General features: G+C 63.8%; 1 protein-coding gene across 1 annotated transcript in view; it reads right to left on the bottom strand.

The window, feature by feature from the left end:
* Window positions 1-407: 407 nt before the first annotated feature.
* The window catches only part of LOC147412744 (DNA-directed RNA polymerase II subunit RPB1-like), a gene marked incomplete at both ends in the record, with an annotated part of 56030 nt that continues 42913 nt past the window's right edge, over window positions 408-13524 (bottom strand). The window contains 4 exon segments of the mRNA XM_086481067.1: window positions 408-521; window positions 3279-3465; window positions 6314-6517; window positions 9367-9549. Of these exon segments, the coding sequence (XP_086337193.1) occupies window positions 408-521; window positions 3279-3465; window positions 6314-6517; window positions 9367-9549 (688 nt within the window).

The following is a 13524-nucleotide window of genomic DNA, read 5'->3' as shown; positions in this document are numbered from 1 at the left end:
TCCCCAGGGACCCCAACTCTGCGCCAGAGCCCCCCATTCTGTCCCAGAACCTCCCCCCCCCCCCCCGCCTCCCAGTCCACCCCAGTCCCCTCCTAACACCCCCCTCCCCAACCCTCTAAACCCAGAGCCCCCCAAAACACCCCAGGCCCCACCCCCCCCCCCCCAACATGCCCCAGGGCCCCCAAAACCCCCAAATCTGCCCCAAGGACCCCCCCCCCAGTCTACCCCAGTGACTCCCAGTCTGCCTCACCGCACCCCAACCCCCCCCCCCATCCAACCCATAGACTCCCATTCTACCCCAGATCCCCCCCCCCCCCCCCGCCAGAGGCCACCCCCCCCCCCATAAACCCCCCCGGCCCCCTCCCCCAGCCCCCCCCCCAGTCTGTCCCAGTATCCCCAGTACGTACCCACGCTGGGGGACCAGGCGCCGTAGGCGGGGGTGGCCCCCTGGTTCCAGGGGGTCATGGCGGGGGACATCCCCCCCATGGGGCTGGGGGCCGAGCCGAAGAACATCCCGGTGGCTGTGGAGAAAAAGGGGGGGGGGGGGGGGAGGGCACATTAGGGGACCCCAAGATTTGGGGGTGCCCCCCCTTAATGCCCTGGGGGGACCCCAATATCGGGGGGGACCCCCCCCCAAGGGGAGCCAGGGCCACCGTTGTGCTTCGTGGCCCCTCCCTCGCCACGGCTCCCCCTCCTCCCCCCATAGGATGGACGTGTCCGGGGCCCAGGGGGACCCCAAGATTTGGGGGTGCCCCCCTCAATGCCCTGGGGGACCCCAATAACCGGGGGACCCCAATATCCGGGTGATTCCCCCCTTCTTCCAAGGGGACCCAGGGCCATGATTCTCCTCGCCACGTCTCCTCCTCCTCCCCCATAGGACCCACATGTCCGGGTCCCAGGGGGACCCCAAAATTTGGGGTGCCCCCCTAATGCCCTGGGGGACCCCAATATCCAGGTGACCCCCTCCTCCTCCTCCCCAAGAGCCACCCAGGCCCACCCTTCTCCCTCACCCCCCCCACCCTCACCCCATCTCCCCCTCCTCCCCCCCCCCAGGACCCAGTCATTCAACTCCCCGGGGGACCCCAAGATTTTGGGGGTGGCCCCCCAATGCCCTGGGGGACCCCAATAACCGAGTGACCCCAATATCTGGGTGACTCCCCCTTCTTCCAAGAGGACCCAGGCCCACCATTCCCCCTCACCTCCCCACCCTCACCACATCTCCCCCTCCTCCCCCACAGGACCCAGTCATTCAACTCCCAGGGGGACCCCAAGATTTGGGGGTGGCCCCTCCTGCCCTGGGGGACCCCAATATCCGGGTGACCCCAATATCTGGGTGACTCCCCCTTCTTCCAAGGGGACCCAGGGCCACCATTCTCCTTGCCAGGTCTCCCTCTCCTCCCCCATAGGACCCACATGTCCGGCTCCTGGGGGACCCCAAGATCTGGGGGACCCCAATAACCGGGTGACCCCAATATCTGGGTGACTCCTCCTTCTTCCAAGAGGACCCAGGCCCACCCTTCTCCCTCACCCCCCCCACCCTCACCACATCTCCCCCTCCTCCCCCACAGGACCCAGTCATTCAACTCCCAGGGGGACCCCAAGATTTGGGGGTGGCCCCTCCTGCCCTGGGGGACCCCAATATCCGGGTGACCCCAATATCTGGGTGATTCCCCCTTCTTCCAAAGAGACCCAGGCCCACCATTCCCCCTCACACCCCCACTCTCACCACGTCTCCTCCTCCTCCTCCCCCATTCAAGCCACATGTCTGGCTCCTGGGGGACCCCAATATCTGGGGGACCCCAATAACCGGGTGACCCCAATATCTGGGTGACCCCAATATCTGGGTGACTCCCCCTTCTTCCAAGAGGACCCAGGCCCACCCTTCTCCCTCACCCCCCCCACCCTCACCACATCTCCCCCTCCTCCCCCATTCAACCCACGTGTCTGGCTCCTGGGGGACCCCAATATCTGGGGGTGCCCCCCCAATGCCCTGGGGGACCCCAATAACCGGGTGACCCAATATCTGGGTGATTCCCCCTTCTTCCAAGAGCCACCCAGGCCCACCATTCCCCCTCGCACCCCCACCCTCACCACGTCTCCCCCTCCTCCCCCATTCAAGCCACGTGTCCGGCTCCCCAGTGGACCCCAAGATCTGGGGGTGCCCCCCCAATGCCCTGAGAGACCCCAATAACCAGGTGACCCCAATATCTGGGTGACTCCCCCTTCTTCCAAGAGGACCCAGGCCCACCCTTCTCCCTCACCCCCCCCACCCTCACCCCATCTCCCCCTCCTCCCCCATTCAACCCACGTGTCCGGCTCCTGGGGGACCCCAATATCTGGAGGACCCCAATATCCAGGGAACCCCAATATCTGGGTGACTCCCCCTTCTTCCAAGAGAACCCAGGGCCACCCTTCTCCCTCACCCCCCCCACCCTCACCCCATCTCCCCCTCCTCCCCCATTCAACCCACACATCCAGCTCCCCGGGGGACCCCAATATCTGGGGGTGCCCCCCTAATGCCCTGGGGGACCCCAATAACCGGGTCACCCCAATATCTGGGTGATTCCCCCTTCTTCCAAGAGCCACCCAGGCCCACCATTCCCCCTCGCACCCCCACCCTCACCACATCTCCCCCTCCTCCCCCATTCAACCCACGTGTCCGGCTCCCCAGTGGACCCCAAGATCTGGGGGTGCCCCCTCCTGCCCTGGGGGACCCCAATAACCGGGTGACCCCAATATCTGGGTGACTCCTCCTTCTTCCAAGAGGACCCAGGCCCACCCTTCTCCCTCACCCCCCCCCCCCTCACCCCATCTCCCCCTCCTCCCCCCCCCCCCGGACCCAGTCATTCAACTCCCCGGGGGACCCCAAGATCTGGGGGTGCCCCCTCCTGCCCTGGGGGACCCCAATAACCGGGTGACCCCAATATCTGGGTGACTCCTCCTTCTTCCAAGAGGACCCAGGCCCACCCTCCTCCCTCACCCCCCCCCCCCCACCCCATCTCCCCCTCCTCCCCCCCCCCCCCCCAGGACCCAGTCATTCAACTCCGTGGGGGACCCCAATATCTGGGGGACCCCAATATCCAGGGAACCCCAATATCTGGGTGATTCCCCCTTCTTCCAAGAGGACCCAGGCCCACCCTTCTCCCTCACCCCCCCCCCACCCTCACCCCATCTCCCCCTCCTCCCCCCCCCCCCCCCAGGACCCAGTCATTTAACTCCCCGGGGGACGCCAGGATTTAGGGGTGCCCCCCCCAATTCCCCCCCCAAAAAAGACTCACGCCCCCCGACGCCCAGCCCCGGGAGGGCGCTGGGGATCTCCATGCCGTGCTTGCACTTCTCGGCGTCGAGGAGGAGGTCGAAGCAGCCGGTGCCGGCGGGGGCCAGTTGCCCCAACATGATGTTCTCCGACACCCCCTTCATGGGGTCGCTCTCCCCGTGCGCCGCCGCCTCCATCAGCACGTCCACCTGCCGGCGACGGGGGGCACCCCCAAATTCAGGGGGAGGGCGAACAGGCTCCCTCACCTCCCCCCAAAACCCCCTCCTCCAGAGCCCGAAGGCGCCAGCAGCCGCAGCCCCCCCCCCCAAAAAAAGCTGCGGCCAAGGGGTCCGACGGCCCCAAAGGGCGGCGGTTCCCGCCGGGAGGTCTGGTGGGAGGGGTCGCAAGTGCCTCGAAATCCCCCCTGAAATCCCAGCTCCAGCCCCTCCAACACCCCAAAACCCCCCCTTTCCAGCCCTCTCAAGCCCCTCCAACACCCCCAAACTTCTGCAACCCCCCCCGAAACTGCATTTCCAGCCCCTCGAACCCCTCCAACCCCCCTAACCCCCCTTCCCCGCCCCATAAACCCCTCCAACCCCCCTAACCCCCCTTTCCAGCCCCCTCAAACCCCTCCAACACCCCAAAACCCCCCTTTCCAGCCCCCTCAAACCCCTCCAACACCCCAAAACCCCCCTTTCCAGCCCTCTCAAGCCCCTCCAACACCCCCAAACTTCTGCAACCCCCCCTGAAGCTGCATTTCCAGCCCCTCAAACCCCTCCAACCCCCCTAACCCCCCTTTCCAGTCCCCTAAACCCCTCCAACACCCCAAAACCCCCCTTTCCAGCCCCCTCAAGCCCCTCCAACACCCCCAAACTTCTGCAACCCCCCCCCGAAACTGCATTTCCAGCCCCTCAAACCCCTCCAACCCCCCTAACCCCCCTTTCCCGCCCCCTAAACCCCTCCAACCCCCCTAACCCCCCCTTCCTCGCCCCATAAACCCCTCCACCACCCCCTAAACCCCTTTCCCACCCCCCAAACCCCTCCGACACCCCCCAATCCCCCTCCCAGCCCCCTTTCCCGCCCCCTAAACCCCTCCAACACCCCCTAAACCCCCATTTCCACCCTCCAACACCCCCCAATCCCCCTCCCAGCCCCCTTTCCCGCCCCCTAAACCCCTCCCCCACCCCCTAAACCCCCCTTTCCCACCCCCTAAACCCCTCCAACACCCCCTAAACCCCCTTTCCAGCCCCCTAAACCCCTCCAACCCCCCTAAGCCCCCTTTCCAGTCCCCTAAACCCCTCCAACACCCCCTAACCCCCCCTTCCCCGCCCCATAAACCCCTCCACCACTCCCTAAACCCCCATTTCCACCCTCCAACGCCCTCCAATCCCCCTCCCAGCCCCCTTTCCCACCCCCTAAACCCCTCCAACACCCCCTGATCCCCCTCCCAGCCCCCTTTCCCGCCCCCTAAACCCCTCCAACACCCCCTAAACCCCCATTTCCACCCTCCAACGCCCCCCAATCCCCCTCCCAGCCCCCTTTCCCACCCCCTAAACCCCTCCAACACCCCCCAATCCCCCTCCCAGCCCCCATTTCCACCCCCAAACCCCTCTACCACCCCCTAAACCCCCCTTTCCTGCCCCCTAAACCCCTCCACCACCCCCTAAACCCCCATTTCCACCCTCCAACACCCCCCAATCCCCCTCCCAGCCCCCTTTCCCACCCCCTAAACCCCTCCAACACCCCCGATCCCCCTCCCAGCCCCCTTTCCCGCCCCCTAAACCCCTCCACCACCCCCTAAACCCCCATTTCCACCCTCCAACACCCCCCAATCCCCCTCCCAGCCCCCTTTCCCGCCCCCTAAACCCCTCCACCACCCCCTAAACCCCCATTTCCACCCTCCAACACCCCCCAATCCCCCTCCCAGCCCCCCTTCCCAGCCCCCTAAACCCCTCCAACACCCCCCAATCCCCCTCCCAGCCCCCATTTCCACCCCCCAAACCCCTCCACCACCCCCTAAACCCCCATTTCCACCCTCCAAGACCCCCCAATCCCCCTCCCAGCCCCCTTTCCCACCCCCTAAACCCCCATTTCCACCCTCCAACACCCCCCAATCCCCCTCCCAGCCCCCATTTCCCACCCCCTAAACCCCTCCCCCACCCCCTAAACCCCCATTTCCACCCTCCAACACCCCCCAATCCCCCTCCCAGCCCCCTTTCCCGCCCCCTAAACCCCTCCCCCACCCCCTAAACCCCCCTTTCCCACCCCCTAAACCCCTCCAACCCCCCCTAACCCCCCCTTCCCAGCCCCCTAAACCCCTCCAACCCCCCTAACCCCCCCTTTCCAGTCCCCTAAACCCCTCCAACACCCCCCAATCCCCCTCCCAGCCCCCTTTCCCGCCCCCTAAACCCCTCCACCACCCCCTAAACCCCCATTTCCACCCTCCAACACCCCCCAATCCCCCTCCCAGCCCCCTTTCCCGCCCCCTAAACCCCTCCAACACCCCCTAAACCCCTCCACCACCCCCCAATCCCCCTCCCAGCCCCCTTTCCCGCCCCCTAAACCCATCCAACACTCCCTAAACCCCCATTTCCACCCTCCAAGACCCCCCAATCCCCCTCCCAGCCCCCTTTCCCACCCCCTAAACCCCCATTTCCACCCTCCAACACCCCCCAATCCCCCTCCCAGCCCCCCTTTCCCACCCCCTAAACCCCTCCAACACCCCCTAAACCCCCATTTCCACCCTCCAACACCCCCCAATCCCCCTCCCAGCCCCCTTTCCCACCCCCTAAACCCCCATTTCCACCCTCCAACACCCCCCAATCCCCCTCCCAGCCCCCTTTCCCGCCCCCTAAACCCCTCCAACCCCCCTAACCCCCCCTTTCCAGTCCCCTAAACCCCTCCAACCCCCCTAACCCCCCCTTTCCAGTCCCCTAAACCCCTCCAACACCCCCCAATCCCCCTCCCAGCCCCCATTTCCACCCCCCAAACCCCTCCACCACCCCCTAAACCCCCGTTTCCCGCCCCCTAAACCCCCCTTTCCCAGCCCCCCCGTACCGTCTCCTCGAAGGAGCACTTCATGAGGGGCCCGGTGTCCTGGCGGTTGACGCCGTGGCGGGTGATGGCCATGAGGTGCCCGCGGGAGGTCATGGTGTCGCAGAGCAGCGCCAAGTGCCGGTAGTTGACGTAGGAGCCGTCGAAGGAGATGACGTGGTAGAGCTCCCGCTCCAGCGCCTTCCGCACCGCCTCGATGCCCAGCACCTGCGGGACTGGGACGTGCTGGGGGACCGGCACCGGCAGCCCCTCCCCGGGGACACCGGCAGTGGGGGACCCAAAAACCCCGGGGGACCCAAAACCCCGGGGGACCCAAAAACCCGGGGGACCCAAAAACCCAAGGGACCCAAAAACCCCTGGGGACCCAAAAACCCGGGGGACCCCAATCCTGGAGACACCAGCATTGGGGTACCCAAAACCCCTGGGGGACCCAAAAACCCTGGGAACCCCAATCCTGGAGACACCGGCATTGGGGTACCCAAAACCCCTGGGGACCCAAAACCCCGGGGGACCCAAAAACCCAGGGGACCCCAATCCTGGAGACACCAGCATTGGGGTACCCAAAACCCCTGGGGGACCCAAAAACCCTGGGAACCCCAATCCTGGAGACACCAGCATTGGGGTACCCAAAACCCCTGGGGACCCAAAACCCTGGGGGACCCAAAAACCCTGGGGACCCCAATCCTGGAGACACCAGCATTGGGGGACCCAAAACCCCTGGGACCCCAATCCTGGCGACATCCAGCATTGGGGGACCCAAAACCCCGGGGGACCCAAAACCCCGGGGGGACCCCAGCACTGGGGGACCCAAAAATCCTGGGGATCAAAACCCTGGGGACACCGGCATTGGGGGACCCAAAACCCCAGGGGACACAAAAACCCCTGGGGACCCAAAAACCCAGGGGACCCCAATCCTGGAAACACCAGCATTGGAGGACCCAAAACCCCTGGGACCCCAATCCGGGGGACATCCAGCATTGGGGGACCCAAAAACCCCCGGGGACCCAAAAACCCAGGGGACCCAAAAACCCGGGGGGCACAAAAACCCCTGAGGACCCAAAAACCCGGGGGACCCCAATCCTGGGGACATCCAGCATTGGGGGACCCAAAACCCTGGGGGACCCAAAAACCCAGGGGACCCCAATCCTGGAGACACCAGCATTGGGGGACCCAAAACCCCTGGGACCCCAATCCTGGGGACATCCAGCATTGGGGGACCCAAAACCCCGGGGGACCCAAAACCCCGGGGGGACCCCAGCATTGGGGGACCCAAAAATCCTGGGGATCAAAACCCTGGGGACACCAGCATTGGGGGACCCAAAACCCTGGGGGACCCAAAAACCCTGGGGACCCCAATCCTGGAGACACCAGCATTGGGGGACCCAAAAACTCCTGGGACCCCAATCCTGGCGACATCCAGCACTGGGGGACCCAAAACCCCGGGGGACCCAAAAACCCCTGGGGACCCAAAAACCCCCGGGGACCCAAAAACCCGGGGGACCCCAAACCTGGAGACACCAGCATTGGGGGACCCAAAACCCCGGGGGACCCAAAAACCCCTGGGGACCCAAAAACCCGAGGGACCCAAAAACCCAAGGGACCCCAGCATTGGGGGACCCAAAAATCCTGGGGATCAAAACCCTGGGGACACCAGCATTGGGGGACCCAAAACCCCAGGGGACCCAAAAACCCAGGGGGCACAAGAACCCCTGAGGACCCAAAAAAACGGGGGACCCCAATCCTGGAGACACCAGCATTGGGGGACCCAAAACCCTGGGGGACCCAAAAACCCGGGGGACCCCAGCATTGGGGGACCCAAAAATCCTGGGGATCAAAACCCCGGGGACACCGGCATTGGGGTCCCAAAACCCCGGGGGACACAAAAACCCCTGGGGACCCAAAAACCCAGGGGACTCCAATCCTGGAGACACCAGCATTGGAGGACCCAAAACCCCTGGGACCCCAATCCAGGGGACATCCAGCATTAGGGGAACCAAAACCCTGGGGGACCCAAAACCTCTGGGGACCCAAAAACCCAGGGGACATCAGCATTGGGGGACCCAAAACCCCGGGGGACCCAAAAACCCCTGGGGACCCAAAAACCCAGGGGACCCAAAAACCTGGGGGGCACAAAAACCCCTGAGGACCCAAAAACCCGGGGGACCCCAATCCTGGGGACATCCAGCATTGGGGGACCCAAAACCCTGGGGGACCCAAAAACCCTGGGGACCCCAATCCTGGAGACACCAGCATTGGGGGACCCAAAACCCCTGGGACCCCAATCCTGGGGACATCCAGCATTGGGGGACCCAAAAATCCTGGGGATCAAAACCCTGGGGACACCGGCATTGGGGGACCCAAAAACCCAGGGGACCCAAAAACCCGGGGGACCCCAGCATTGGGGGACCCAAAAATCCTGGGGACACCAGCATTGGGGGATCCCACCCCCTTGGGGACCCAAAAATCCTGGGGACACCAGCATTGGGGGACCCAAAACCTTGGGGACCCAAACCCCTGGAGACACCAGCACCTGGTGACCCCAAAATCCTGGGGACACTCAGCATTTGGGGACCCAAAATCCTGGGGACACCAGCATTTGGGGACCCAAAATCCTGGGGACACCAGCATTTGGGGACCCAAAATCCTGGGGACACCAGCATTGGAGGACCCCACCCCCTTGGGGACCCCAAAATCCTGGAGACACCAGCATTGGGGGACCCAAAAATCCTGGGGACACTCAGCATTTGGGGACCCAAAAACCTTGGGGACCCAAAACCCTTGGAGACACCAGCACCTGGTGACCCCAAAATCCTGGGGACACCCAGCATTTGGGGGGGGGACACCCCCCCCCCCCCCCCCCCCCCCCGAGGGACCCCAGAGCTGGGCGGTTGGTGGCCACCACGCCGTTGAGGTTCTCCACCCGCCCGGCGGTGCCACCGGGCGCCCCGTATCCCCCCCGCCCCCCGCCCCGAAGGTGGGTGGTGACCTCGGGGACCCCCCCCCACGGCCCCCCCCCGCCCTTGTCGTGTCCCCCCCCCCCCCCCCCCAAAACTCACGGTGAAGATCTCCACGATGTCGTTGGAGGTGGTGCGGACGGGGTCCACGTCCTTCTCGCTCAACACCCGCATGAGGCTGACGCCGTCGGTCTCCAGGATCCACTCCTGGAGGGCCTTGAACTCCCCGTCCTCCGTGATGATGATCTTCTTCTTGTTGTCCGTCTGCGGGAGGTGCATGTACACCTGGGGAGGGGGAGGGGAGAGGGGGGGGGAGAGGTACCCATGGGTGTTCCTCAAGGGGGTGGGGGGACACCCCAGGTACCCAGAGACCTTCACCCATGTCCATAAGTATCACTGTGGGCATCCTGGATCTCCTGGAGGTCACCGTGGAGAACTTCTAAGTGCTCCTCAGGATCCACCAGGAGTCCTGGCACCCACAGGAGCACCCATGGGTGCTGCCCAGCTACCTCCAGGGACACCCCAGGTACCCAGAAACCTTCACCCATGACCACAAGTATCACCGTGGGCATCATGGATCTCCTGGAGGTCAACATGGAGAACTTCTAAGTGCTCCTCAGGATCCACCAGGAGTCCTGGCACCCACAGGAGCACCCATGGGTGCTGCCTGGCCACTTGAGGGGACACCCTGGCCACCTGGAAGGACACCCCGGGCACCCAGAGACCCTCACCCATGACCACAAGTATCACCGTGGCCATCCTGGACCTCCTGGAGGTCACCGTGGAGAACTTCTAAGTGCTCCTCAGGATCCACCAGGAGTCCTGGCACTCACAGGAGCACCCATGGGTGCTGCCTGGGCACCTTAGGGGACACCTTGGCCACCTGGAAGGACACCCTGGGCACCCAGAGACCTTCACCCATGTCCGTAAGTATCACTGTGGGCATCCTGGATCTCCTGGAGGTCACCATAGAGAACTTCCAAGGGCTCCTCAAGATCCACAAGATCCACCAGGAGTCCTGGCCCTCACAGGAGCACCCATGGGTGCTGCCTGGGCACCTGAGGGGACACCTTGGCCACCTGGAAGGACACTCTGGGCACCCAGAGACCTTCACCCATGTCCGTAAGTATCACTCTGGGCATCCTGGACCTCCTGGAGGTCACCATGGAGAACTTCCAAGTGCTCCTCAGAATCCACCAGGAGTCCTGGCACCCACAGGAGCACCCATGGGTGCTGCCTGGTCACCTGAGGGGACACCCTGGGCACCTGGAAGGACACCCTGGGCACCCAGAGACCTTCACCCATGTCCATAAGTATCACTGTGGGCATCATGGATCTCCTGGAGGTCAACATGGAGAACTTCCAAGCGCTCCTCAGGATCCACCAGGAGTCCTGGCCCTCACAGGAGCACCCATGGGTGCTGCCTGGGCACCTGAGGGGACACCTTGGCCACCTGGAAGGACACCCTGGGCACCTGGAAGGACACCCTGGGCACCCAGAGACCTTCACCCATGTCCATAAGTATCACTGTGGGCATCATGGATCTCCTGGAGGTCAACTTGGAGAACTTCTAAGTGCTCCTCAGGATCCACCAGGAGTCCTGGCACTCACAGGAGCACCCATGGGTGCTGCCTGGCCACCTGAGGGGACACCTTGGCCACCTGGAAGGACACCCTGGCCACCTGAGGGGACACCCTGGGCACACTGAGACTTTCACCCATGACCACAAGTATCACCGTGGGCATCCTGGACCTCCTGGAGGTCAACATGGAGAACTTCCAACTGCTCCTCAAGATCCACCAGGAGTCCTGGCACTCACAGGAGCACCCATGGGTGCTGCCTGGGCACCTGGAAGGACATCCTGGACACCCAGAGACCTTCACCCATGTCCATAAGTATCACCATGGGCATCATGGATCTCCTGGAGATCACCGTGAAGAACTTCTAAGTGCTCCTCAGGATCCACCAGGAGCGCTGGCACTCACAGGAGCACCCATGGGTGCTGCCTGGCCACCTGAGGGGACACCCTGGACACCCAGAGACCTTGACCCATGACCACAAGTATCACCGTGGCCATCCTGGACCTCCTGGAGGTCACCGTGGAGAACTTCCAAGGGCTCCTCAGGATGCACCAGGAGTCCTGGCCCTCACAGGAGCACCCATGGGTGCTGCCTGGCCACCTGAGGGGACACCCTGGACACCCAGAGACCTTGACCCATGACCACAAGTATCACCGTGGCCATCCTGGACCTCCTGGAGGTCACCGTGGAGAACTTCCAAGGGCTCCTCAGGATCCACCAGGAGTCCTGGCCCTCACAGGAGCACCCATGGGTGCTGCCTGGGCACCTGAGGGGACACTCCAGGTGGCCAGAGGTCTCCTTAGGTGACTCCAGGTGTCACTGTGGCCATCCTGGACCTCCTGGAGGTCACCATGGAGAACTTCTAAGTGCTCCTCAGGATCCACCAGGAGTCCTGGCCCTCACAGGAGCACCCATGGGTGCTGCCTGGCCACCTGAGGGGACACCTTGGCCACCTGGAAGGACACCCTGGGCACCTGGAAGGACACCCCGGGCACCCAGAGACCTTCACCCATGTCCATAAGTATCACTGTGGGCATCATGGATCTCCTGGAGGTCAACATGGAGAACTTCCAAGTGCTCCTCAGGATCCACCAGGAGTCCTGGCCCTCACAGGAGCACCCATGGGTGCTGCCTGGCCACCTGAGGGGACACCCTGGGCACACTGAGACCTTCACCCATGTCCATAAGTATCACCATGGGCATCATGGATCTCCTGGAGATCACCGTGGAGAACTTCTAAGTGCTCCTCAGGATTCACCAGGAGTCCTGGCACCCACAGGAGCACCCATGGGTGCTGCCTGGCCACCTGAGGGGACACCCCGGGCACCCAGAGACCTTCACCCATGACCACAAGTATCACCGTGGGCATCCTGGACCTCCTGGAGGTCACCATGGAGAACTTCCAAGTGCTCCTCAGGATGCACCAGGAGCGCTGGCACCCACAGGAGCACCCATGGGTGCTGCCTGGGCACCTGAGGGGACACTCCAGGTGGCCAGAGGTCTCCTTAGGTGACTCCAGGTGTCACTGTGGCCATCCTGGACCTCCTATAGGTCACCATGGAGAACTTCCAAGTGCTCCTCAAGATGCACCAGGAGCACTGGCACTCACAGGAGCACCCATGGGTGCTGCCTGGCCACCTGAGGGGACACCTTGGCCACCTGAGGGGACACCTTGGCCACCTGGAAGAACACCCTGGGCACCCAGAGACCTTCACCCATGTCCATAAGTATCACTGTGGGCATCATGGATCTCCTGGAGGTCAACATGGAGAACTTCCAAGTGCTCCTCAGGATCCACCAGGAGTCGTGGCACCCACAGGAGCACCCATGGGTGCTGCCTGGCCACCTGAGGGGACACCCTGGGCACACTGAGACCTTCACCCATGTCCACAAGTATCACCGTGGGCATCCTGGATCTCCTGGAGGTCACCGTGGAGAACTTCCAAGTGCTCCTCAGGATCCACCAGGAGTCGTGGCACTCACAGGAGCACCCATGGGTGCTGCCTGGGCACCTGAGGGGACACCCTGGGCACCCAGAGACCTTCACCCATGTCCATAAGTATCACTGTGGCCATCCTGGACCTCCTGGAGGTCACCATGGAGAACTTCCAAGTGCTCCTCAGGATGCACCAGGAGCACTGGCACTCACAGGAGCACCCATGGGTGCTGCCTGGCCACCTGAGGGGACACTCCAGGTGGCCAGAGGCCTCCTTAGGTGACTCGAGGTGTCACTGTGGCCATCCTGGACCTCCTACAGGTCACCATGGAGAACTTCCAAGTGCTCCTCAGGATCCACCAGGAGCCCTGGCCCCCACAGGAGCACCCATGGGTGCTGCCTGGGCACCTGAGGGGACACCCCGGGCACCCAGAGACCTTCACCCATGACCACAAGTATCACCGTGGCCATCCTGGACCTCCTGGAGGTCACCATGGAGAACTTCCAAGTGCTCCTCAGGATCCACCAGGAGCGCTGGCACTCACAGGAGCACCCATGGGTGCTGCCTGGCCACCTGGAAGGACACCCTGGACACCCAGAGACCTTCACCCATGACCACAAGTATCACCCTGGGCATCCTGGACCTCCTGGAGGTCACCATGGAGAACTTCCAAGGGCTCCTCAAGATCCACCAGGAGTCCTGGCCCTCACAGGAGCACCCATGGGTGCTGCCTGGCCACCTGA

The sequence above is a fragment of the Leptosomus discolor genome, unplaced genomic scaffold (genome assembly GCF_034619465.1).
Source record: "Leptosomus discolor isolate bLepDis1 unplaced genomic scaffold, bLepDis1.hap2 HAP2_SCAFFOLD_214, whole genome shotgun sequence".
Taxonomy (NCBI): Eukaryota; Metazoa; Chordata; class Aves; order Leptosomiformes; family Leptosomidae; genus Leptosomus; species Leptosomus discolor.
This window is presented reverse-complemented; position numbering and strand designations above follow the sequence as displayed.